Source organism: Colossoma macropomum, unplaced genomic scaffold (genome assembly GCF_904425465.1).
Source record: "Colossoma macropomum unplaced genomic scaffold, Colossoma_macropomum, whole genome shotgun sequence".
Classification (NCBI taxonomy): domain Eukaryota; kingdom Metazoa; phylum Chordata; class Actinopteri; order Characiformes; family Serrasalmidae; genus Colossoma; species Colossoma macropomum.
Window position 1 is genome coordinate 3,339,077 of NW_023494799.1, and position 26,288 is coordinate 3,365,364.

The 26,288-nt window shown below is 42.0% G+C and overlaps 1 protein-coding gene across 2 annotated transcripts in view; it reads right to left on the reverse strand.

Annotated features, from left to right (window-relative positions):
• Window positions 1–481: 481 nt before the first annotated feature.
• The window catches only part of arhgef18b (rho/rac guanine nucleotide exchange factor (GEF) 18b), an 83,658-nt gene continuing 57,851 nt past the window's right edge, over window positions 482–26,288 (reverse strand). For both annotated transcript variants that reach the window (XM_036586429.1, XM_036586428.1), the window contains 12 exons: window positions 26,093–26,169; window positions 23,655–23,833; window positions 22,962–23,038; window positions 22,196–22,381; window positions 21,026–21,178; window positions 20,163–20,278; window positions 19,093–19,155; window positions 18,644–18,691; window positions 16,737–17,216; window positions 2,093–2,414; window positions 1,590–1,709; window positions 482–728 (listed from right to left, as the gene is read on the reverse strand). In XM_036586429.1, coding sequence (XP_036442322.1) covers window positions 586–728; window positions 1,590–1,709; window positions 2,093–2,414; window positions 16,737–17,216; window positions 18,644–18,691; window positions 19,093–19,155; window positions 20,163–20,278; window positions 21,026–21,178; window positions 22,196–22,381; window positions 22,962–23,038; window positions 23,655–23,833; window positions 26,093–26,169 — 1,964 coding nt within the window. In that variant the 3' untranslated portion in view covers window positions 482–585. The remainder of the gene's footprint in view (window positions 729–1,589; window positions 1,710–2,092; window positions 2,415–16,736; window positions 17,217–18,643; window positions 18,692–19,092; window positions 19,156–20,162; window positions 20,279–21,025; window positions 21,179–22,195; window positions 22,382–22,961; window positions 23,039–23,654; window positions 23,834–26,092; window positions 26,170–26,288) is intronic.

A 26,288-nucleotide genomic window follows, 5' to 3' on the forward strand; every position in this document is an offset into this window, starting at 1 on the left:
TCAGTGACCGACGAAATCAAACACAGATGCACAAAACACACTTGTGCTTTCTTCCAAGAGCGATACAATCAACGATTAACTTCAATAAAATCCTTCACTGAATTATTTTACACACACAGATGCAGCAGAAACTTCCTGTGTGAGCGTAAGGACAGTTTGCTACAAGGATGGGCAACACAACGTCCCTGTGTCCAGCAGTTATCTGGAGAAGGTGCAACGTCATATACGAAAGTCCAGGAGTGCTGAGGTGACCGACTGAGTCCACTTCATTTCCTCCATTTTTCAATTTAATTTCACTTCCACACTCGTTTTGTGCCCCGTTCGCTTGCTGGTCTTTGGATTCTCATTCAGCAGTGAATTTTTCTTCTAAAATGTTTTTTTCTTTCTCTTCACCATTTACTTCCATTTAACAGTGAGAGTCGTTGGCATTAGTAATTAAAACGGGACCATCGTAAAATAAAAAAGTCTTTTCCTTAAAATTCTTTCCTTCAGAGAAATAAAGGTAGCAGTGCTCTTGTGCCTTCAGTTGCAAACCTCCTCACACGTTCTCTCCAGGCAGCGTTCTTCCAGCATGCACCGCGGCGCTCAGAAGAATATGACGTCCTCCTTGGCGGTCTCATCGGGGACGGCGTATGGAGGGGTCAGATTCTGGCTCTGAGGCCGCAGCAGACTGACTGTTTGGCTGGGCGGTGGCTCAGTGGGGCAGTTGTCTGCCAGGCCAGGGGGATCTGAGGGGAATGACAACAAAGACACAGATAGGGTCAATAAGCCAGGTTAAGATTATGGCCTGAATACTGATAAGAGGCTTAAATTTCTGATGTGATAATATTGAACAAATTAATTTTACATTTAAATCATATATTTTAAATTTATACTCTAATCTTATTTGTTTGAGATGATTGTTGGTTCTCAGTAATCACACTTTGATCACATATACATACATACATACACACACACACACAAATATATACATATATATATATACACACACACACACACACACACACACACACACACACACACACACACACACACACACACACACACACACATATATATATATATATATATATATATATATATATATATATATATATATATATATATGTGTGTGTGTTGCGCTGGTCTGAGTGGATCAGACACAGCAGTGCTGCTGGAGGTTTTATACACCTCAGTGTCACTGCTGGACTGAGAATAGTCCACCAACCAAAAATATCCAGCCAACAGCGTCCTGTGGGCAGCGTCCTGTGACCACTGATGAAGGACTAGAGGATGACTGACTTATACTGTACAGCAAGAGATGAGCTATCGTCTCTGACTTTACATCTACAGGGTGGACCAACAACACAGGTGCATCTAATAGAGTGGACAGTGAGTGGACACAGTGTATAAAAACTCCAGCAGCACTCCAGCAGTGTGTATATATGTGTGTACTATATATATACACACACACACACACACACACACACACATCATCATGTGCTCTTTTTTGCCTTATTGTCTAGTCTAGTGTTCTCACCCTCATGTCAAAAAGACAAGAAATTCAGTAAAAGGATTTTAAAAGTTGTGTAGCATATGCTCAGCTTTACCTGTGAGCAGAGTCTGCGGAGGCTGAGGCTGCTGGTGGGGGCTGACGGAGCGACGGACCTTCAGTGAGCCCTCGCTGGCTGAGAGCTTCAGAGGAAGCATCTGCTTAATATCTACTGAAGCTGCCCAAACAAATTCAGTTCAGTTCAGTCAATATCACACATATTCATGTTCCTGGTAATAATAAGCACAATTCATCAGATATTATATCTTTTAAAAGACCAGAATCTTGATTTCCTCTAATCTTTTAAACACATTTGTCTTTAAATGAGTAATGAGTAAAACTTACTCTAACTTGCTCTATTTATTTATATAAAGAATAACTGTATATACACACACACACACACACACACACACACACACACACACACACACACACACACACACACACTCTCCAAGCAGGACGTGGAACTCTCAGTCTGGTAAAGAATGCTGGGGAATATGCAAATGACATAAAAACTCCGGTACTCTATGTATTTGACGTGAATTGAGTTATGACTCTAACCTGAGCTGTCCGTGCGGTGCGAGCTTTTGCCCTTGCTGCTCTTGTCCTTGCACTTCATGGTGGCGAGTTTGGTGGGGATTTGCTGCTGAACGACTCCCTGTTTGTGGTGCTGGTTGGTGGTGCTGATGAGGTGGATGGGCACCTCGGTCTTCATGGGCAGGGGTGTGCTGCTCTCTCTGCGGGGATGAACCTCCGGCCTCTCCAGGTAATCGGCGGGGGCCAACGACAGGCTGGAGCGGACCGGCTGCCGAGACTGAACACTCGAGTCTCCGCCGGCGTTGCCCAGCAGGAGCTCGCCGTTAAAACTGGAGGAGCCTGGGAGCTGGAAATAAAGAAAGATTTGTCATTTTAGGGTTCAAAAACAACTGAGAGCATAAGATTAACAAATAAAACATGACTGTATTAAAAATGTCATGAAAAGCTAAACGTCAGCAAGATTTTGCTGCATGTATGGAAAAGAGAGCAACGTAAGCGAGTTACTACGATGTAGTCCTTCACTGAAATCCTTGTGGAAACTGTGCAGGTCCAGCTGAGACAACATTAAGGCAGCTGTTATATAACTGTGCATCTATTAGGGCTGAACAGTACAGTCAGAATACCAGCACTGCAGTTATGTTGCTACACACTGCAACTGATGCACTTTACAATATATTATAAACATTAGACAATCAGTATTGTTAAAGATTAGCCTGTATTACTTTGATCAAATTATTTTTTTGTTGGATTACAAGGAAACATTGATAAAACACCCAAGGAAATTCATCTGGAGCGGTGATCACAGTGCACAGTAAAAACAGAACAACACACAAACAAATGCAAACAAACAAAAATACACTGTGACTGATTAGAGGCTCATTTACATACTGCTGGCTTCTGCAATATCAGTATTGCAAAGGCCAATGCTGTGATAATGGCTAACAAACAATTTAATCACGTTTTCTATTTACTTTGTGTTTATTTTTCTTATTCTCCCTTCTTTTTGTCATTTAAGCACTATTTTAATACTATACTATTATACTAGACTTTCCCTTTTACTATCTACATTTGTTTTCTTTTATGTCATTTTTCCTGTTGAACTACAGTGAAGCACTTTAGGCTTCATTTTATGTAAAAAAAATGCAACATAAATGAAGGTAATAATAAAAATAATAATAATAATAATAATAATAATAATAATAACTAGAAAAGTGCATTTCATGAAGGAAAAGCAAGTTGTGCAGCAATTATTAATGTCCCAGGTGACCCAAAGTGTTGCTAAGCAGTTGCTATGGTATCCCGTTCTGTTGCTAAATTACTGCTAGGCAATTGCCATGGTGTATGAGGTGTGTTTTTAGTTTTTCGTAGGAAGTTACCAAGTGGTAGCTTAGTGTTGTTTCAAATTAATGGGAGTCTATGGGATGAACGAGGGATGAAAAAACGACAAATAGAGGAGTGCAGGTCAGTATGGCTGTGGATTAGAGCTTGGGGACCTGCCCTGAGTGAATACATGTACTTTGGTGTCTGTTGGGCAAAGAAAATGATAGGGCTTGGATGTTGGGGAAAATAAATGGGACTCTATGAGAGAACGAGGGATGAGAAAACGATGCATAGAGGAGTGTGGGTCAGTGTGGCTGTGGATTAGAGCTTATGGATCTGCCTTGAGTGAGTACATGCATTTTGGTGGCTGATGGTCAAAGTAAATAATGGGGCTTGGGTTTGGGCGAAAATGAATGGGACTCTATGGGAGGAACGAGGGATGAAAAAACGACACGGAGAGGAGTGTGGGTCAGCATGGCTGTGGATTAGAGCTTGAGGACCTGCCGTGAATGAGTACATGTAGTTTGGTGTCTGTTGGGCAAAGGAAATAATAGAGTGGTGGCGAAAATGAATGGGAGTCTATGGGACAAACGAGGGATGGAAAAAAAAACGACAAACTGTATTTCTGTACAAAGGCATAAAAGAGAGGCGTGGCCTGCTCAGACTCAGCTGAGCTGCTGGAAAAGAAACGTCACTGAGGAGGCTAAAACAGAAGCATGTGTGCTGGAATGATGAAAGGGGTTTCCGCGGCTGGCTGTGTTTAAAAGACTTTGATTCCTCTTTGAGCGCGGATCCTCAGAGCGGCCGGCGTGTTTGAACACAGCAGGGAGGAAATGTGGAGTGTGTGCTGTTACAGAAAAAACACAGGGGTCTTTACCAGATCAACTCCGATTAAAAACACATGCCCTGCTTTCTGCCACGTGGAGCGCACTGGAATACAGACGCACTCAGCCCTGATCAGACGACATCAGAGTCAACCAGAACGTATCGAAACAGCTTAAACACTAAACTCATTTACTCAGAGGTGAGAGGAAGAGCTGCTCTGATATTACAATTAACTGTTGCGCTGATTTGTTTTTCATGATTTTGCAATATTTTAAATTGTTACTGTTTATATGAGTCATCAAACATGCAAATAATCTGATTAACTGTGAAATCAGAGTTCTTTTTATTTTTAAAGGCCATACAATAAAAATGGACTTAACAATATTGGATCATTAGAATTAGAATTCAGAAACTCAGCCAACTGTGTTTTTATTAGACCTCCACATTTAACCCATCTGTGCAGAGAAACACCCACATACAGGAGGACTGACAAGATAGGAGTGTCTAATAGAGTGAGGACAGTGTTTAAAAACTCCAGCAGCACTGCTGTGTCTGATCCACTCAGACCAGCACAACACACACTAACACACCACCACCATGTCAGTGTTACTGCAGTGCTGAGAATGATCCACCACCCAAACAGTACCTGCTCTGTGAGGGTCCATGGGGGTCCTGACCACTGAAGAACAGGGTAAAAGGGGGCTAACAAAGTATCAGAGAAACAGATGGACTACAGTCTGTAACTGTAGAACTACAAAGTGCACCTATATAGTAAGTGGAGCTGATAAAATGGACAATGAGCGTAGAAACGAGGAGGTGGTCATGATGTTATCCCTGATCGGTGTAGTCAGTCCTTCATTTAATTAGATCAGATGCTGAACAAATCCATGTGATGGCTGGAGAGCAGCGAGACGTCAGGAACCAAGCCTGCGTTCTAACCGCGCTCCTCTAACCTACGTATTCATGACGTCACTGAAAACAACACATTCTGACTAAGTTTTACTGTAGTTAAGTTTATTTGTATTTATTTTATTGTTATATTGTGTTTTAATCGGCAAAACCACTCGTACTGTCCAGAAAACAGTTTTAAACATCGAGCACGACTTTAGTCCAGGACTGTATGTGTTTCCTCTGCCCTCTCAAAGCTACACTGTCCAGCCACCTGTAACGGAAACATGACTCGTTCTTCTCTGCATGAAGATGAGAGCCATGTGTTAGAACATCTCTCAGCAGAAGCAGATGTTGCCAGCTGTGGAGGTTCTACTGGATGCGTCAGCGGGGCCCACAGGGGCCGCTAGTCCTGACTGCTCCAGAAAAAAAACTTCAAAGCAGGGCCATCCTCTGCTCAGCCTCGGGGCAGAACTGCCTTCACAGAGCTCAGCAGCTTCCACACAGACGCTGTATTGTTCCTCTCTCTGAACTGCGCTGTGATAAAGAGTATGTGGTTTCCAGAAGATAAAAAAAGGGGAGGGGGGTGGGGGGTGGGGGGAGGAGAGAGAGAGAGAGAGAGAGAGAGAGAGAGAGAGAGAGAGAGAGAGAGAGAGAGAGAGGGAGTGCAAGTTAGGAAGACGGAGAGAACGAGAGCAAGAAAGAGAATGAGACAAGTTTCAAGAGTGTATAAGTGAAAAAAGAGAATTGAAAAAGGGAGAAAGGGGAGAGAGAGAAGGAGAGAGAGGGGGAGGGGGAGAAGGAGAGAGAGAGAGAGAGAGAGAGAAAAAAAAAAATCAAGAGAGTGTATTAGTAGGCTGATTCAGAACAGAGAGAGAAAAAAAGAAAAGGAGGAGAGAGAGAATAAGAGAAGAGAAAGAACAGACAGAAAATAAGTGGAGAGAGAGAATCAGAAGAGAAAGAGAAGAAAGAGAAAAAAAGAAGGGGAAAGCAAATAAGAGAAAAGAGAGAAAGTAGAAAGAGAAGGTGAGAAAGACACAAAAGAAAAGCAAGGGGAGAGAGAATAAGAGAAGAGAAAGAAAGAAGGGAAGAAAGAGAATAAGAGAAAAGGTGAAAGAAAAGATAGGAAGGAGAAGAGAGAGAGAGAGAGAGAGAGAGAGAGAGAGAGAGAGAGAGAGAGAGAGAGAGAAGGGTGACAGAGAGAGCTATATGGGGGGGGGAGCGAGAGAGAGAGAGAGAGACATCAAAGAAAGAAATAAAGAGAATGAGCAGGTTCCTGAGGAGGGATATGAAGGAGGAACAGAGTCCCCTCAAGTGACAAGTCTTACTGTCATTTAGAGAGAGAGAGAGAGAGAGTAAGAGAAAATAAAGATCGAAAGAGAATGCGGAAAAAAGAGGAGAAGGTAAAGAAAGAAAGAGGCAAACATTTGACTAACATCATGTAAGTGATGTGGCGCGGTGCAGTGTGAGTGCAGTGCCGGTGCAGTGAGGAGTGTGTGGAAGGTAAATCACGCAGTGCAGACGTTCGGTTCTGCCCTAAATTCTCTACAAACATTTATTTCAGCCCTTCGGCCACAAACGCAGGCTGAGTTCCCTCAGAATACCTGCCTCTTAAATCACTCTGAAACACCTGTTCAGGGGTTTTTCCATCCTGCACAAACAAGAGCAGCAGAACACAAACCCAGCTCAGCACACTCATCACCACATTCCTCAGAAAGCAAATCAGTCAGTGTTAGGAGAGCGCGAGGAGAGGACGAGTGTAATCACACAGCTCAGAAAAATGAACCCAGCAAAAGCAAAAATACCGAAGGTACTCTAATAATATATAATCATGACAGAGAGAGGGAGAGACAGAAAGAAAGACAGAATGGAGGAGACCTCATGTTTTGGGTGTATGAGGAGTCGGGATGTGGCTGTTCTGAGAGAGGAAGTGAGTAAGCGGCTGAGTGAGCGCATGTTACAAACACTTCCACACCCTGAAGGCTCATTTATTCTCCCTTTGTGTCCGAAAATAAACACGTCCGTTTCAAACATCGTAACAGTCAATGCCCACACACTTCCATATGTCCTTTACACTGGACACCACGGTACGGCACTGACCCAGACTGTCCCACAGTCTTCTACACTGTACTGCACTGACCCAGACTGTACCAGTCTTCTACACTGTACTGCACTGCACTGACCCAGCCTGCACCAAAGTCTTCTGCACTGCACTGACCCAGACTGTACCAGTCTTCTACACTGTACTGCGCCAACCTAGACTGTACCACAGTCTACTGCACTGTACTGCACAGCACTGACCCAGACTGTACCAAAGGCTCCTGCACTGCACTGACCCAGACTTTACCACAGTCTACTGCACTGCACTGCCCCAGACTGTACCAGTCTACTGCACTGTACTGCACAGCACTGACCCAGACTGTACCAAAGGCTCCTGCACTGCACTGCCCCAAACTGTACCACAGTCTACTGCACTGTACTGCGCCAACCTAGACTGTACCAGTCTATTGCACTGCACTAAACTGCCCCAGACTGTACCACAGTCTACTGCACTGTACTGCACTGCTCCAGACTGTACCACAGGCTCCTGCACTGCACTGACCCAGACTGTACTACAGTCTACTACACTGTACTACACTAAACCGGATAGTACCACAGTCTACTGGACTGTACCAGTCTACTGCACTGTACTGCACTGACCCAGACTGCACCACAGTCTACTGCACTAACCCAGACTGTACCACAGTCTAATGCATTGACCCAGACTGTACCACAGTCTACTGCACTGTATCAGACTGTACCACAGTCTACTGCACTGTACCAGACTGTACTACAGTCTACTGCACTGTATCAGACTGTACTACAGTCTACTGCACTGTATCAGACTGTACTACAGTCTACTGCACTGTATCAGACTGTACTACAGTCTCCTTCACTGTACTACACTAAACCGGATTGTACCACAGTCTACTGCACTGTACTGCACTGACCCAGACTGTACCACAGTCTAATGCATTGTACCGGACTGTATCACAGTCTGCTGCGCTGTACTGTACCAGACCGTACCACTGCACTGTACTCTACTGTATGGCTCTGTACCAGACTGTTGCAGTCTACTGCACTGTATTGCCCTGTACTGCACTCCACTGTACTGTGATAAACAGTGCTGACAGACCTGCACTGGATCTAATTTACATTTAAACAGCACAAGAATGACCAGTAGGCTGCCCAGAGTTAATAAAAAACAAAACAAAACAAAAAGTCACCAAAGCATTCATAAACAACATAACAGTTCCCCAATGGTTGTTTACTCATGTTTACTAAACAACGTTGTTAGCAACGCCAATGTTTCTGAACTAAATGTTGCACAAGGGTAAAGTTCTTTCACAATCCTCTTGAAAGAGAGCGAACCGACAGCACTGCTGGGTGTGAACACATGCTCACAGTGAGGCGGGAAGATTACACTGAAGCTCTGATAAAGCTTGAACATGCCCAGACAAGCCTCCACTGCCTCGTATACAAACAGAACAATAAGAAACTATAGCCGTGTAACAAACAGAGGCCCATTCACGCCTCTAAATCTCTATAGTGCCCAACAACCAACTCTGACAAACTCCCACAGGGTCATTCTGGGCTTAAACAGAGATTCACACTGTTATATTTTAGCTCTTACATGTTGCTGTTAGAGCTATTTATACATCGATCAGGCTTAACATCATGACCACCTCCTTGTTTCTACGCTTATTGTCCATTTTATCAGCTCCACTTACTATATAGGTGCACTTTGTAGTTCTACAGTTACAGACTGTAGTCCATCTGTTTCTCTGATACTTTGTTTACCCTGTTCTTCAGTGGTCAGAAGAGCAGGTACTATTTGGGTGGTGGATCATTCTCAGCACGGCAGTAACACTGACGTGGTGGTACGAATGGATCAGACACAGCAGTGCTGCTGGAGTGTTTAAACACTGTGTCCACTCTATTAGACACTCCTACCTTGTCAGTCCACCTTGTAGATGTAAAGTCAGAGACGACAGCTCATCTGCTGCTGCACAGTTTGTGTTGGTCATCCTCTACTCCTTCATCAGTGGTCACAGCTGCCCACAGGACGCTGTTGGCTGGATATTTTTGGTTGGTGGACTATTCTCAGTCCAGCAGTGACACTGAGGTGTTTAAAAACTCCAGCTGCACTGCTGTGTCTGATCCACTCAGAGAAACAGATGGACTACAGTCTGTAACTGTAGAACTACAAAGTGCACCTATATAGTAAGTGGGGCTGATAAAATGGACAATGAGCGTAGAAACAAGAATCTGATCAGTGTAGAGTCACTACTGATTAATTCAGTAATTAAATAATTATTTAAAGTCAACCTGAAATCAAACTAAGCTTTTTATGTATGTCTCTGGTCATATTAAACACTATTATTTCGTGTCATTTAATACCATTTACAACACAAAATTCTTGCTTTCCTGTAATCTTCCATCAAAATGTAATAACTTTTGCCCCGCCTCAAAAATGTCTTCTGATTTTTGATATCACAAAGCACCAGTGTTCGGGGAGAAATCGTATTAACAAACAATGTCATGATTCACGTTTACAGTACAAGAAGAGTATTTCTGATGAACAGTACAGCTCACTGTGTTTGTTGATACTAATACTAGCTCAAAAACTATTTGATTTGATCTTCAATCGCCAACACCCTTCAGAAATCCATCCCCATTACATTACAGTGCTCAAACACATTCAGTAAATCCACACCCAGAGGGCCATTACAGACAGATGAATGGATTCCATGGAATGAGTACAACAAGATCTGAAAGCCAAGCCTTGTCAGATATTTCACATATAAGCCTGCAGGCTAATATCAATCAGCTGCATGTCGTAATACCAGAGGTGTGTAGTAACAAACAGCATTTACTCAGTTCCATGTTCTTCAAATGATGCTTTTACTTCTACTCAAGCATGTTCACGACTACTTTTTCCCCCAGTTCCATTTTAGTGTTTCACATTTGGATCCTAATTCTCTTCTTTTTGTCTATTAATATTATTCTGTTATTGTTTACAGCATCTCTACTGCTTTGTGATTCAGCCACATCACGCCACTGCTGCGCTCCCTTCACTGGCTTCCTGTAGCTGCACGCATCAGATTTAAAACCCTGAAGCCTACAAAGCCAAAAACGGACCAGCCCCTCCCTACTTGATGGCAATGGTCAAAACTCGAACTGCACCATGAGCCCTTCGTGCTTCGAGTACAGCTCGGCTTGACCCGCCATCCTCCAAGACGCGTGGAAGACAAGCATTAAGACATTTCTCTGTCCTGGAGCCCAGGTGGTGGAACGAACTCCCACTGGCTGTCTGTACAGCAGAGTCTTTCAGACTGAAGACACGTCTCTTTATACAGCACCTAAATGAGCACTGAGTTAAGCGTTCATTGTATTGTATTGTACTGTACTTACTGAAATGTGTTGGACTGCACTGTGTTTATGCTGTTCCTTTTCTCTATGTATCCACATGGGCTTTTGTTTCTAGCAGTATCTGAGCTCAGGTCTGTCTTTCTCTCTAACCTATTGATAACTAGCAAAGATGCTTTCTCTAGATAGACAAAGCACTTTTTGTAAGTCGCTCTGGATAAGAGCGTCTGCTAAATGCTGTAAATGTACATGATTGTTCACAGCTCTAACTTTGGAGCTGCAGAATTTTGTTTTATGCTAAACCAATCCAAACAGAGAAGAAGCCAGTCTTAGTTCCTGTGCTGATGGACGGTGGATGTTCTAAGAATTAACATGGCAATTCTGTTAGTAATTTCATGAGCTGCTACTTTTGTTTTTTTACACAAGCCATTTTTTGGAAAGGCATTTAACAGGAATAACATTTTTATCGCAGGATAGGTTTAGGTTACTCCACTCAGCTCTGTATAACACGTCTCTGAGCCTGGAGAGTGTATTTCATCATAATTGTACGACAACAGTACGAACGTTGGGAGATTCGGTGCCCTCTCTGGTGGCAACTTAAAGAGGAACATTTTTGTGCTGCACACCCTGGAGTGTAATCGCTTCGGCAGCTCTGGTTATCGTGTTAAACTATTAAAACTCGATTTAAAGGCGACCTACTACACTTATTTTCTTCATTATTGTATTTGTGGGATCTACTAGAATAGATTTACCTGCTTCAATGTTCCAAAAACACATTATTTTCCTCATTTCCTCATTTTCCTCTCCCACTCTGTTCTGACTGGTCAACCGCCAGAGTGGTTCAGCCCCTCTACGTTCCGCCCCTGTCCTGCAGTCTGCAGACAGACCCTTCTGTCCTGAGCAGCTGTAAACTCCACTGTGGCTGTTATTCCAGCGGTGTCGGTTCTGGTGTATCAAATTGATCCAGAGTGGATCCTGAAAGTCCGGTCAGTGTCTGTCCACACGGCTACAACACTGAACACACTCTTCCTCCTCCAGTAGCTGCTGTGCGCTGTGAGGGTGTGCCAAGCTCGCCAGTAGGCGGGCAGTAAGGACCGTGTTAAGAGATGATGTCGTCTTGTAACAAAGGAAAAGGGCTGGAACGAGGCATTTCAGTCAGCTGAGAAAAGTGGTTTCTGTGGGAGAGAGTTTCTCCCTCTGGCGAGTACTTTGAGCCTTATAACTCAGCAGACCGTTTACATGCACAAAAAGATAGATAACGAACTAAAAGAAGAAAACTGGAAAACTGACAGTCTCCATAAAAAAATTAACATTTCTGATAAATCAGCTTAGTGATTATTTTGCAGTGTGACTGACAGACAGAGAATACGTAGCTCATTATAAAGCCACATTCAGCAGTCTGAACATTTTCCACAATGGGGAGGTATCAGCATGTAAAGCACTTTTGTGTGCATCACTGAAAGAGAGGAAACCCACACCAGCAGGATCTCACCGATGCATGGCTGTTTTCAGGTAAACACAGGACTCTTATTGGCACAGCAGTGCCGTTTCTGCGTGAACTTTCAGTCTTATGTGATGGTGTTATCCACTATGCTGTCACTACACTGTCCTTTATACCAGCACTGTAAACTACGCTACCACTACTTTAGCAGAGTGTAAGTTCAGGTTTAAGTCCTATTTATGCCATCTTAATACCAGTTGTAACACAACTTTAGACCATTGGAGCCAGAGAATTAATGCAGTTGGCAACACAGATGGCCACTTCACGTGGGCAGTAACTACCTCTACAAGCAGTTAAATATGTAACAATTATTGTAAGAAACTGCAGATAAATTTAATCCAAATTTAAAGTGAGATAAATGTTAAATCCTCTTAAGAAGTCTTTAAGGACCTAGGTTACCCTGTGGGTGTCTAGCACATCAGGTCAGACCTTCTGAGCTCAAGCTTGTGAGGTCAGTCCATGAAGATGTATGACAGTATCTGCTAAAGATCTACTAAATCCGAACCAACAGCTCCACCTTTCGAATGAATAGTTTAGACTCTACAGGGTGACTTGCATCAACGCACGGACGCCATGTGTTAGCAAACATTTCTCCCTGACTTGGTAATGCTACTTAATTTTTAAAGGAGAATTCCACTGATTTTTCAAATGATCTGCATAAATCATTCGTTGAGATGTAAACAAAGTCAGTCAAAGTTGTTTTGATGTGAAATGGTTCACAGGAGAAAAACGCAGACGCTTCAAACCAGGAGTCGCTATGACTACAACACAAATATAGCTGTTTTATCTACTATCCAAAACTATCAGTGAACCAACACGTGTCTTCTGAGTTTGGTGATTAGCGATGATGGTAAAATAATGGAAAATTTGGGGCAAAAATAAGTTTTAGGTACTACTTTAACTTGTAACACTCCACATGTACCTCTCTACCATGAATGAATTTTAAAAATATGTTGCAAGTCAAAATCTTCAAATTGTTAAACAGCGTCTCAGAATCAGTGAATTCATAACCATTTCAGATCATATCTTTCTGTGAGGGAGCTTTTAGAGGTGGACGTCTGGTTCCTATCACCACCACTATGAACAATTCTGACTCAGTAGGTTTTTCTAGAATGAAGCATTTCACACCAAACCACTCTGAATGACTTAAATGTAACCAGGAATTTCCCCTTAACAAAAACAACACATAGCATAGCTTTAAGGCACCAAGCGGATCGTCAGGCTGGAGCGACTCCAGAGTCGCCTCTAATGCAATAGAGGGCAGACATTAAGACCTGCTGGCCTGGAGGCCATGAATGGGGTAGCTGTGTTTGTATGCTCTTATGCTCAGTCACAGCACACACACGCAGAGGTCAGGCCAGGGGTCAGCAAAACAGTGCGTGACACCTGGCACAGAGGAGAGCAAATGGGGATTTACCCACATACAATGCAGAAAACTGAGTTATACTGCTAAATTTCAGAAGAGTCAAAAGACTGAATTGTGCTACATCTTGCATTAGGGCTGCACAATAAATCATATTTTTTATCATCATTGCAATATACATTTCCAGGATAAACGTATCATTAAGGGCTGTCGAAAACTAACAGCTCAAAAACTATCCTGAACTACTAGCCTGTAAAAATTCTCACTCTCAGTGTTCTGTCTAAAATGCATAGATCGTATGATAAAACGTATGAAGCCATAATGGTTACTGTTTATGATTATTTAACTGATCACTCAATTAAATAAACTGCAGTCTGTTAGCAAGCAAATCACCTTTGTGTGAATCACCGAAAGAGAGGAAACCCACACCAGCAGGATTACAGGAATATATGTTTGTAGTTACAAATTATTATAATAAAGTAAAAATTAAACACTCCCTGTTATAAATTAATGAATACAATTACTTGATTAACTATCAAAATAATCGTTAAGAGTATCTAATTACTAATATTTGTATACTGCTGCCTTATCCATATTGCAAATGGCAACCGTGTGATAACAACTTCACAGTTACACTGCGTCTTCCTGTCCTTTCCGATTCTCAAACGCATAAAGCCCAGTGTAATATCAGACGGCACCGCAGCTTTATCTCGGCTTGGCCGTTTCAGGATGTGTCCCCATCTGTGGCTTTGTATTTGTATCTGTTTACACAGAGCCTGGCTCCTCTGTGTGGGCGGCTCTGTGGATGGTTTGCTCTAACTGCGCTCAAATAACGCTGCTGAGGCGTCTCTTTCCCCGCAGCAGCCTATCTGCTATCTCCCATCTCCCATCAGCAAACAGCGCACAGGCTCGGAGCAGGAAACGGAGGAGCTCTTTAATCCGGACACAGTGGGGTATTGTTCAGGACGGGCCTACAGTTACAGTACAGGAAGTGATGAAGGAGGGATCAGCAGAGAACATCTCACCTGGCCAGTGAGGAAGAGTGGAGAGGTAGAGATTGTTTCTAACTAAACAATTTCAATGCAGTACTGAAAAGAAACATAGAATTAATGCTCAAAACGGTGTAAGGAAAGGTAAAGCTGTATTTGTCCCTCGCTCTCTCTTCCAAGCGTCTCTCATTTGCCATCTTCTATGCAACCGAAGATCAGAACGGAGCAACCGGGTGCAGCCTATCAAAGTAAAGTGGGCGGGGCTTATAATAAGGACACATGCACTCAACTGGCTGCGCTATTTTTTCTTTTGAACAGCTAATAAGTTCTAGAAGTTGTGTTTTTTGGGGTTTAATTATTGAAAATAAATTTAGTTACACCTCTTAACATTCCAAACAACTGTTATCAATTGTATAAAATCAATATGGCTGCAAATGCATTTATAAAATGACGCAAACACAGGGAGATTCACTTCAAAGATGCCCTGAATATTCTGCTGTAACTCCTGTTAGGATGAAGCAATCTGAGCCTAAAAAATACGCTACATACCTTGACGTATGTGTAATCGATTGCATTACATGCGATGCTGGAAGTGATCTCCATTTTCTGCCAGACACATGAAGGGGTACAGGGGCATGCACCCCGAAGTTGCAAACAGAGGTTAAACGTAGCGACAGCTGTCCGGCGCCTACCTAATCGCTCCGACGCAGGGGCATCCCGGCTTGTTTGAAGCTCCATATACTGAGGAGCTCATTGCACGTTGTTTCATTCAGATCGCTTCGTCCTAGCGAGAGTTATTACAGACTATTTGGGGCCTCTTTCGAGTGAATATCAATGTATAATGCTAGTACTTTCCACTTCAAACAATTTCTAGGAAGCATCAAATTGATTTGCATCAATAAAATGTATATGCTCACAGTCCTGCTATCAGCGCTGGAGAAATCGGAACTCATAAAAGCATCGAAATACTGTTCTCTCGCCATCCATGTTTGCACAGTTTGGCTATATTTTGGTCAAGCTGGTGAAGACAATCTCTGTTGCCATAAATGCAACATAATGCAGTGCTAGTTTCAGATTTAGTGTTTAAAATGCGAGATAACACTGGAGAAACACGGAAGCTAGAAATCAGCAATCAGAGTGACTGGTAAATCAATTTGGTGATAAGACGTCAAACACATTACTAAGGACATGAAGAAAGCATTGATATCCAGAAACTGTGTTCCAGAATTCAGACCTTTCTAACATCCAGCATAAATAATATAAAACAATTCATTCATTAATAGTCCCACCACTTTAAAGAGCCCATGCCATAGAAAACCAAGCTGCTATTACTTTGTTTTACACAAAGAGGTAGAACAAGGTCTGAAATCACTCTTAAAGTTTCAAAACATACCACTCACTTCCCAGTCCATACAGTCATTAGCCTACTTAACTACTAATTACTTAGATACTTAACAGACTAATATTTATATGATTGCCAGCTTAGCTAACTGTTTAGCTGCGAATATGGTTTAAAGATCTGGCTAAACAATAAAAAAAAAAATTCATTCCATCTCACCATGAATGCAATATGATGCGAGTACACTAGACTAATAACAAATTAGTCTACAACAGGCTAATCAGGCTAATAAACGAAAGCCAACAGTTCAGGTCTGAATGCATTGTAATTATCTGACAAAATAAAAAAGAACTGATATTAGATCTAAAGCTAAACCGGCAAAATAATTAGCAGCATCAACAACAGTATTAAGCTACGTTCACATTACAAGCCTCGTTGCTCAAATCCGATTTTTTGCTCAAACCCGATCTCTCTGACACGATGGTTCACACGCATTTAGATAAGTGACCCAAACCTGTCATTAATGTGACGAACCGGCGTCCTGAAATGACCCTCATGAGCTCATCCTACTCAGTAACGTCACGTGAGTGAATCACGTTCATCATCAGCACAAACTAACGAGCAGAACGAGCTTCGCTGAGAAGATAATTAACTCTGATCAGCTCTCAGCTTCATTATTAGAGCGAGACGAAGGAGAAAAAGGTGAGATGAGCTGCTTTTCCACCGTTTACAGGCTTTAACTTTTGTTCGGCGCTGCTGCCATGGTAACGCTGAATGATGGCACACGCGCAGTGGAAAAAAAGCACATGAATTCCGGTTGCGTGCCCACGAATTAGATACGTATCCAATCTAGGACCACATATGGAAGTAGCTCAGGTCGGATTTGAAAAGATCAGATTTGTGTCCACACAGCCCGGAAAACATCAGATCTGAGTCACTTTAGGGCAAAAAAAATCAGATTTGTGTCACTTGAACTTGGTAATGTGAACGTAGCCTTAGTTTCAATAACACTAACGACGCCCATCCCTCCTCACCTGTCCCGTCTCCTGGATGTACAGTGAAGCGGTGCTGGGCACCGTGTTGTGCTTTTTCAGCTTCTTCTGCTGCTGCTCCAGCTTCTCCTTCTCCTTCTCCACAGCTCGCGTGGACTCCCTCAGCCTCTCCAGGTCCTGCTGGTAGGTCTGCCTCTGCCTCTCCAGCTCCTGCCTCTCCTCCACCAGCCGAGCCTCCAGCCTCCTGCACTCCTCCTCTCTCTCCTGCAGCCTCTGCTCAGCCGCCTCGGCCTGCCGCCGCTGCCGCTCGCGTTCGCGCTCCCACCTCGCCTGCTCCTGGCGGTGCTGCGCCTGCAGACGCTGGAAGTTGGCCAGCTCCTCGCGTTGTTTCTCCAGGTTCCTCTGCTTCTCCTGCTCCAGCAGAACGTTGGTGCCGCGCGGCCGGCCAGGCCGGTCCCGCTCCGCTGAGAACAGAGACGCTCTCTGAAGCTCAATCTGACTGTCCTGCTGCGAGATGATGGACTGCGCAAAGTTTGGAGGGACAAAAAGAAGAGAAAAAAGCAAGCAGTGGACATTAGGACTACACGGTCAGTATGGTATGATTAGAGTTGAACGATTTGGGAAAAATATCTAATAGCGATTTTTCTGATCGATACTGCGAATGTGATTTAAATTGTGATTATTTTCTGTAAAGTGAAGTCCAGGCCTGTTATTTTGGCCAAGAATACCAGAACACCCACTTTTTCTGTCTTGAGACTTGAACACTGAACATGCCAGACTGCCCGTTAGTTGTGGTTGAGATATCACAGCATATAGTTGTTTGGTTGCTTCTAATTGGTCTAAGTCATCTACGGACAGTTTGAGAGCTCTGATATTAGGTTAATGTTCCCTACTTAAGACACTGTTAATAAAAATGGCTATAAATAATATTGCAGCTCTTGTGATTTGAAAATTGCACTTTTTTAAATTTCGATTTTGATATAAAAACAACTCATCTTTCAGCCCTGGGTACGCTAGATAGAAAATTTATGCGTAAGTAATGCTGACAATGTGAAAGGAGCTTTTAATTTTTTTTTTTATTATTATTTTTATTACTATTATAACATGCATTTAACAAATTCAGAGTTTAAAATACAGGCCCTGGAGGAGCGTGGAAGCTAGAAATATCAGAATGACTGAAAACAACAATTTGGTAAATTAACAATTTGGTGATAACATGTCAAACATGCTCCTAAGGATACGAAGACAGTGTCACTATCCAGGAACTGTGTTTAAGAATTCAGACTTTCACACCATCTAACAAAAACTTATATAAAACAATTCATTAATTACGAAGCCCCTCTGGTGACATCCTGTATATAAAAAAAAAAATAACGCGTGGCCACAACTTAGTAAGGCGTGGGAACAACTTACTAAAGTGTGGGAATGAGATCCTAATGTGTGGCCACGACTTTGTAAGGTATGATCCCATTTCCAAGCCTTAATAAGTCGTGGCCACGATTTAATTATCTCATTCCCACGCCTTACTAATTTGTGGCCATGCATTAGGAAATCAGAGTTTGCTGTTTACATGACTGCAGAAATCTGATTATGATCGGATTATTGAGTGCATGGAAACAAACTCCAATGAAAACATCACCAATAGTTTCATCATTGTTGCATGCACTATTATTATGTAACTACACAATTACAGACACCTAATATGAAGTGGGACTATATATTACCAAAAAAACAAAAACTAAGCTAAAACGCTTCCCTTTCAGAGAATAAAAACAGAACTAAAACTATTAACAGACTCATAAACCAAAACAAAAAATACTAAATAAAAATAAAAAAATAATGAACATTTCAACCTATAATAACCCTGATATGAGACACATCAGTTTGCTGTGGCCTTGTTCAGCAGTGCTGATGCATCATGAGGGATGGATGAGGTCATGTTAGTTTACCTGTAGACTGTAGAGACGCTGAGCGAGCAGCAGCACCCGATCAAAGAACTGGAAAAACAGGAAAAAGAAGACAATGTAAAACACCTGGATCTCACCACACAGATACACCAGCTTCACTAAAACCCATTTCGTTACAAATTGGCACGATAATCAGCTGCCAGTCAACGCGGATTACTACAAGATCACGTGTTTCACTGACTGATGTGATTTTGTTTTCCTAAGAAACACCCAGGAGGGAGACTGTTACGAAATTAATATGCATGAAAATGATTTCTGTTCGAACTGCTGCCTCAGTTCATAATCTGGTGGAAACACACTTTCACCCTGCGGGGAACTGCAATAAGAGATCAATCCATTTTAATAATGAGCCTTATTCAGTGGAACGGGTGTGTGTTACAGTAATAAGCATAAAGGATAATGTTCTGCTCATCAACTGCTCTAATACTCACCTCAGCCTCTGGAAACTTGGAGTTCAACCAGATCGTGTTCCAGCTGGGAGAGGAAGTGTCAGCCTGAGAGAGCAAGAGCGAGAGAGAGAGAGAGAGAGAGAGAGAGAGAGAGAGAGAGAGAGAGAGAGAGAGAGAAAGAGAGAGAGAGACAGGGGTTAGATAGCTTAGATACAGGTTTCTTACAATATGTTTAAAACTTTCAAAGGAAAGCGTGAAGGGAGAGGGGCACAGAGAAATAGAAGTATAGAAGAGAGAGAGGGGACAGAGAAAAAGAATGAAAGAGAAACAAGAAAGAAAGATAAACAGATAAAAAGACATAGGTAGAGAGGGGAAGAAAAAGAAGAACAAAAAGAAAAAAGAAAGAGAAGAAAGGCAGACAGAGAAGGAGAGAAAAAGTGAGAGAGAAGAGACAATAGGAAACAGAGGGAGGTAGAGAAAGAGTAAGAGCAACAGAAAGTGAGAGAGAGGACAGCTAGATAGACTGATAGAGCATGATAGATTGACAGACAGACAGACAGACAAATAGGAAGAGCTAGAATGAGCGAGACAGTGACAGATAAAGAAAGAGCATGATAGCTAGACAGATAAACCGATAGATAGGCAGGTAGACAGATAGCTGGATGGACAGATAGATGGAAAGCTCGAGAGAGAGCGTGATAGATTGATGGATAGATAGATAGACAGATGGACCTATAGATTGATGGACAGATAGATGGACAGATCGAGAGAGAGTGTGATAGATAGATAGATATATAGATAAACAGACAGATAGATGGACAGGTAGATAGACAGATGGACAGACAGAGGGACAAATCGAGAGTGTGATAGACAGATAGATAGACAGAGGGTGACATAGATAGATAGACGGAGAGATGGATAGGTAGATAGATAGATGGATGGACAGACAGAGGTACAAATCAAGAGAGAGCGTGACACAGATAGATAGATGGATAGAGCGAGAGCTAAAGTGAGAGAGACAGTGAGTGAGAGAGTGACAGTGACAGATACTCATCATCTGATGGGTATTTACTGATCACCCCCCTGAAGGGTTGAGGGGGGAGTTGTCTCACCATGTCCTCCAGCCCCTGACCGGTGCAGATCTCTTTAAGCTGGGGGTCAGAACTGGCGCGCTGATTTCTGTCTCTGGACTTTCCTGATCCACTCGAGAGCTTCTTTACACTGCCATCTATTTAACACACACAAACACACATATAATTACTAAGCCGCTTATCCCCCTGGTCGTACATACAGAACTGTACTGAAACATACTAACAACCTTCCTTCCTTATCAGTAAGTTGGTAACACTGTACTTAAATTCTGCTCCATAACACTGACATAATCATGCCATAAACATAACATGGCAGACATCATAAGCTGTCATAGATTTGGCTCAGTGTCATGTTACTGTTGCCATTAACTGTCCCGACAGATGTCATGTTTGATGTACCCACATACAACTTGGCACGTGACATAAGCTGTCAATCATGGAAACATGACACTGTTACATTAGAGAACAAAATCTGTTATGACAACTCACGAGAGCATATGACATCTTCCATGACATGTTTATGACATGGTTATGTCAGTGATATGCAGCAGGATTCAAGTGTTACTCAAAAAACATAACATAACATCAAATCAAAAATAGAAACTTTATAAAAGAAGGAAAATTAAAAATACATTAATGAAATGAGATCTTATTCCAAGACAATTAGGGCCGTTTCTGTTGGTCCATTCATCATGAAATATTCACACAACACTAAGGAGTAGCTGGCATTTTCAAATGGCGTGACAGTGATGACATTCAAATCACTCAGACAATGTCATTAAGGAGACATTATGCAAGACAACAGTCTTTCAATGGACCAGAAGTTACACAGATGAACAGGTGACGTGAAGTCAAAGGAGAATTAAAGGTGTGTTAGCTCTTACTCTTCTGTAGCATAGGAGGGTTACTGTCGTAGCCCCCGAACGTGTCCGCTCTTTTGGGCAGCATGCCTGACCCTGAGCCTGGGCTCTGGTTTTCCTCAGGGTGTGGAGAAGCTCCTCTCACACCAGAGGCCAGCAGGTTCTGCAGGTTCTCAACTAGAGAAAACAATGTAGAAGAAATGTAACCGCTGAGCGCATTTCATACCTTCATATCAGGATTACAGGGGCTTGTATTAAAGCAGGTGTGTCAAACTGGGGACCTTCCGGGCCAAAGTGACGCGGAGATTAGCGTTTACCCTCATTTAATGCTCTGAATTCAATTCAGGAAAGCCTTGCTAATTAGTTAATAAGCTGAATCAGGTGTGTTTAAATGAGGTAACGTGCTGAAGTCTGCAGTGTTTTGGCCCACAAGGACTGGAGCCTGACACGTGTACATGTGTAAAGTGAAATAAATTCTGCTGATTTTTTGAAAATTTCTGCATAATTAAATGGTTAAGATGTTAACAAAGTCATTTAGAGTGGTTTGACGTGAAATGCTCCGTTCTGGAGTCAGAACTGTTTACAGTGGTGGTGATAGGAACCAGACACGCCTCTTAAAGCTCCCACAGAGGAAATCATTACAGGAAATCGTTACAGGAAATAGTTATGAATACACTGCCTGATGTCTGAGATACTGTTTTAGGAGAGTTTTAAAAAAGATTTTTTAAAATGTTTTTATTTTTGGTTTTGAAGTCCGTTCTATGCAGAGAGGTACATGTAGAAACAGCAAAACTATTTTTTTTTTTCATATTTTCCAGATTTTACCATCATCAACATTCCATATAAACTCAGAAGACTCGTGTAGGTTCACTGGTGGTTCTGGATAGTAAATAAAATGTCTATATTTGTGTTGTAGTCATGGCGACCCCTGGTTCCTATCACCACCACTGTAAAGAAATCTGAACCATTTCACACCAAACCACTCTGAGTCACTCTGTTCACATCTCAACCATTGAATCCCATATCAGTTCAAATCTACTCATTAGATCGGGGGACTGATCTGGGATTGTCTGCTTCCTCCTATATTCAAACCTAATTAGTACAGCTATACAAACAAGGAGAAGTTTCTGCACTGGAATGTGATCATATATAAATACAGATCATGTTCCAGCAGTAGTGCTGCACAGTAACTACCCTCAGTAATGGCTCCCTTAAGCAGCTGCTCCCCCTGCTGGAGGTCTGACGCGTCTCCACGGAGCAGCAGGCGAGAGCGAGAACCAACGTCCTCCACGCAGGCCACAGACTCGGCCAGCTCAGCAAACAACTGCAGCTTCTCCATCAGAGCCTGCGTGATCTGAGCATCCTTCACAGTCAGACGCTCTGAGAGGAGTGAAAGGAAGAGAGAAAGGTAGAAAGATAAATTACTAGGGTGCTTTTTAAAGCATTAATTAACAACAAAATAGAGGTTTCATGAACATTTCCTGAAATTTTCAAAATATGTAATGACAGGCCGGTATCAGAAGATACACCAATCAGGCATAACATGAAGACCACCTCCTTGTTTCTACGCTCATTGTCCATTTTATCAGCTCCACTTACTATATAGGTGCACTTTGTAGTTCTACAGTTACAGACTGTAGTCCATCTGTTTCTCTGATACTTTGTTAGCCCCCTTTTACCCTGTTCTTCAGTGGTCAGGACCCCCATGGACCCTCACAGAGCAGGTACTATTTGGGTGGTGGATCATTCTCAGCACTCCAGTAACACTGATGTGGTGGTGGTGTGTTAGTGTGTGTTGCGCTGGTCTGAGTGGATCAGAGTTTTTGTGCAGGTACGAGTGTAGCCACAATAGATACTACTGCTCTCGGCCAAACCAAGCATTTAGTTTCTGAACTTGTGCTCCCTCTAGTGGTAAAAAAAAAAACTCCAAATGCAGCATTACACATCCAGTAGTCTTTACCTTGGATGCCCCTGAAACGCTGAGCTCTCGCTTCTCCTTCTTCCTCACTGAACAGCCTCTCCTCTGTGTGTGGGCAGCTGCAGCGTGAGAAAGGACACAGTCAGATAAAAACAATCATAAAACGCTCACAAATACATGCTATTTTCATTTTATATCTTGTTGGCTCAAGGGAAGATACATGCCAAATAAGATACAAGCAAAATAAAGTTTGTTTTGTTTTAGTAAAAAAATGAATGAATTAATAAAAAATTTAAAAAGGAACATTTTTTGAAAACAGAGATGTAATAAAGAAGGAAATATGAAGCCTATAACACTTAACATGACGCCTGTTTACCAGGAAAATCCTGCATTTTATAAAATGATAAATAAATAAATAATAAAATACATAAATAATCAATAAAATGAGCCACACTGTTCGCTGTTTAAGCTGCAGGGAGGAAGAGCTCTCCCTCATTGTGGACACGTGTAAGCGCAGATGCCAGAATAAGCGGAAAAATCATGTTGTGTGTGTTATTTGAGCCAAACGCTACAATCTACTTATGCTGTTATCAGATTTTAACAGTGATTTCAAATATGCTTTTCAGCATTAACTTCAGGTTTGAGCGGACAGACTTTCCTATAAGGACTTTGATTTTTGCTCCATGTTACAGAACTAAAGACATCTGGTCCTTAGGTTCAGCTCCAGCACCGTACCTGTCCACGGCCTGGCGGATGCACGTGATCCAGGTGTTGCGCTCCTCTTTGGAGGACGTGTGGATCTCATACATCTCCGGCTCAGTGGAGGAGGCGCAGATGAGGAACATGGCCTTCTCCTCATGAGCCACCTCCCTCACAATCAGCTTCTGCAGAGAGATCACTGACGGCTTGCTGTCCTGAAAATGAGGAGCAAATCAAACCATGACACATTCGGAAAGAAAACTTTCCTAAACTATTCAGTTCATCTAACTGTGGAAAAATGGTGGCCATAGAATTCACTCAGTCAGCAGCTACTGCAGGGCCACAGCTGGCCTCGCAGGGCCAGACGTGATATGTCAACGAGAAAAAACACATCCGACGACAACGTTGTTAAACTTTTGGAGCTGGGTTGTGATGAAATCCACTGCAAACAAGGACACACCCCCTTTAAACCCTAACATCTGGGTTTAAACATCATATATATATATATATATATATATATATATATATATATATATATATATATATATATATATATATATATATATAAATGATGTCTCACACTCAGTTTATTCAGCTTATTCCCACCCACATTTACCCCAAAAGCTCTAATAGCTCTCACCAGACGTTCTTGTATTGAGATCATGCACAGCTCCTCAAGGCCAGATTGAGCAAGAGTAATCACGCATAGCAGCTTTATGAATAACACATTAATATGGCAAGTATTGAACTGTGAAACAGGTGTTGCTCATTAGATATAAAGAAATAATGAAAACTCTTCTTGAAAAAGCATTGTCTTTTTTCTGTCTGTATCTGAATTTATATTTACTGAGATCTAGGAGTTATTTTAGATAAACCTTCTCTCTACACTGTGTTAAATACTGAAGGCTGATCCAGAATGCCAACACTAAGTACAAAGCCATTTCCAAAAAAGTTGGTACACTGTGCCAGAATGTAAATAAAAATGCAATGATGTGCAAATCGTGTAAACCATTTGTGTACAGGAAAATACTACATAGACAACATTTTATTGTTTTTTTTGAAAAATATTTGCCCATTTTGAATTTGATGCAACAACATGTTCTAAAAAAGTTGGGACGGGGGCCTGTTTACCACTGTGTTTCATCACCTCTTCTTTTAACACCACTCTGTAAGCGTTTGGGAACTGAGGAGACACTGCTGTAGTTTAGAAAGTGAAATGTTTTCCTGTTCTTGTTTAATAATTCAGCTGCTCATCAGTTCAGGGTCTCCTTTATCATATTTTCCATTTCATAATGCACCAAATGTTTTCAGTGGGTGACAGATCTGGACTGCAGGCAGGTCAGTGCAGCACCCGGACTCTTTTAATATGGAGCAATGCTGTTGTAATACATGCAGAATGTGGTTTGACATTGTCTTGCTGAAATAATCAAGACCTTCTCTGAAAAAGACGTCGTCTGGATGGCAGCATATGCTGCCAAAACATGTATATATCATTCAGCATTAATGGTGCCTTCACAGATGTGCACGTCACCCATTCCATGTGCACTAATGCCCCCCTATACCATCATGAATACTGGCTTTTGAACTGTGCACTGATAACGAGCTGAGTGGTCTTTAGCCCGGAGAACACAGTGATTCGTCGGACCACAGGACACTTTTCCACTTCCCCTCATTCTATTTTAAATGGGTTCAGGCCCAGAGAAAGTGGCAGCATTTCTGGATTCTGTTTATGTACAGTTCCTTCTTTGCGTTTTGGAGTTTTAACCAGCATTTGTGGATGCAGTGATGAACTGTTTTCACAGACAGTGATTTTCTGAAGTGTTTCTGAGCCCATGCAGTGATGTCCACCAGAGAATCAAGTCTGTTTTTAATGCAGTGTTGTCTGAGGGCCCAAAGATCACGGCCAGCAAATACTGGTTTTTGGCCTCATACAGAGATTTCTCCAGATTCTCTGAATCTTTTAATGATATTCTGTACCGTAGATGATGAAAAGTAAGGGTTCTTTGCTGTTTTATGTCGAGAAACGTTATTATTGAATTGTTGCACTATTTGATGGTGCAGTCTTTCACAGAGTGGTGAACCCCTCCTCATCTTTACTTCTGAAAGACTCAGCCTCTCTGAGATGCTCTTTTATACCCAATCATGTTACTGACCTGTTGCCAATCAACCACTAGGTGTTTGAGCATTACACAACTTGACCAGCCTTTTGTTGTCCCCGTCCCAACTTTTTTGGAATGTGTTGCTGGCATCAAATTCAAAATGGGCAACTATTTTTTCAATGAACAATAAAATTTCTCAGTTTCAACATTTGATATGCGGTCTTCGAACTATTTTCAATGAAATATAGGGTTTAAAGGATCTCCACATGATTGCCTTTAGTTTTTATTTACCTTTTACACAGCGTCCCAACTTTTTTGGAAATGGAGTTGTAAATTAAATACAACAAGTCTTTATGGAAGAACGGCTGAACTTACCACAGCAGAAAACACGTATCTCTGATCCTTCTCTTGTAAAAGCAACAGTACATCTGTGAGCAGCACAGCTAGAATATCTGCAAAGGAGCAAGAAACATACATGAAGCATATTTATTATGTTAGCCAAACAGGTTTCACCAAAGTGATGAGTAATTATTCCTCCTAATCTGTGCATAATAAATGAAAATTATTATAT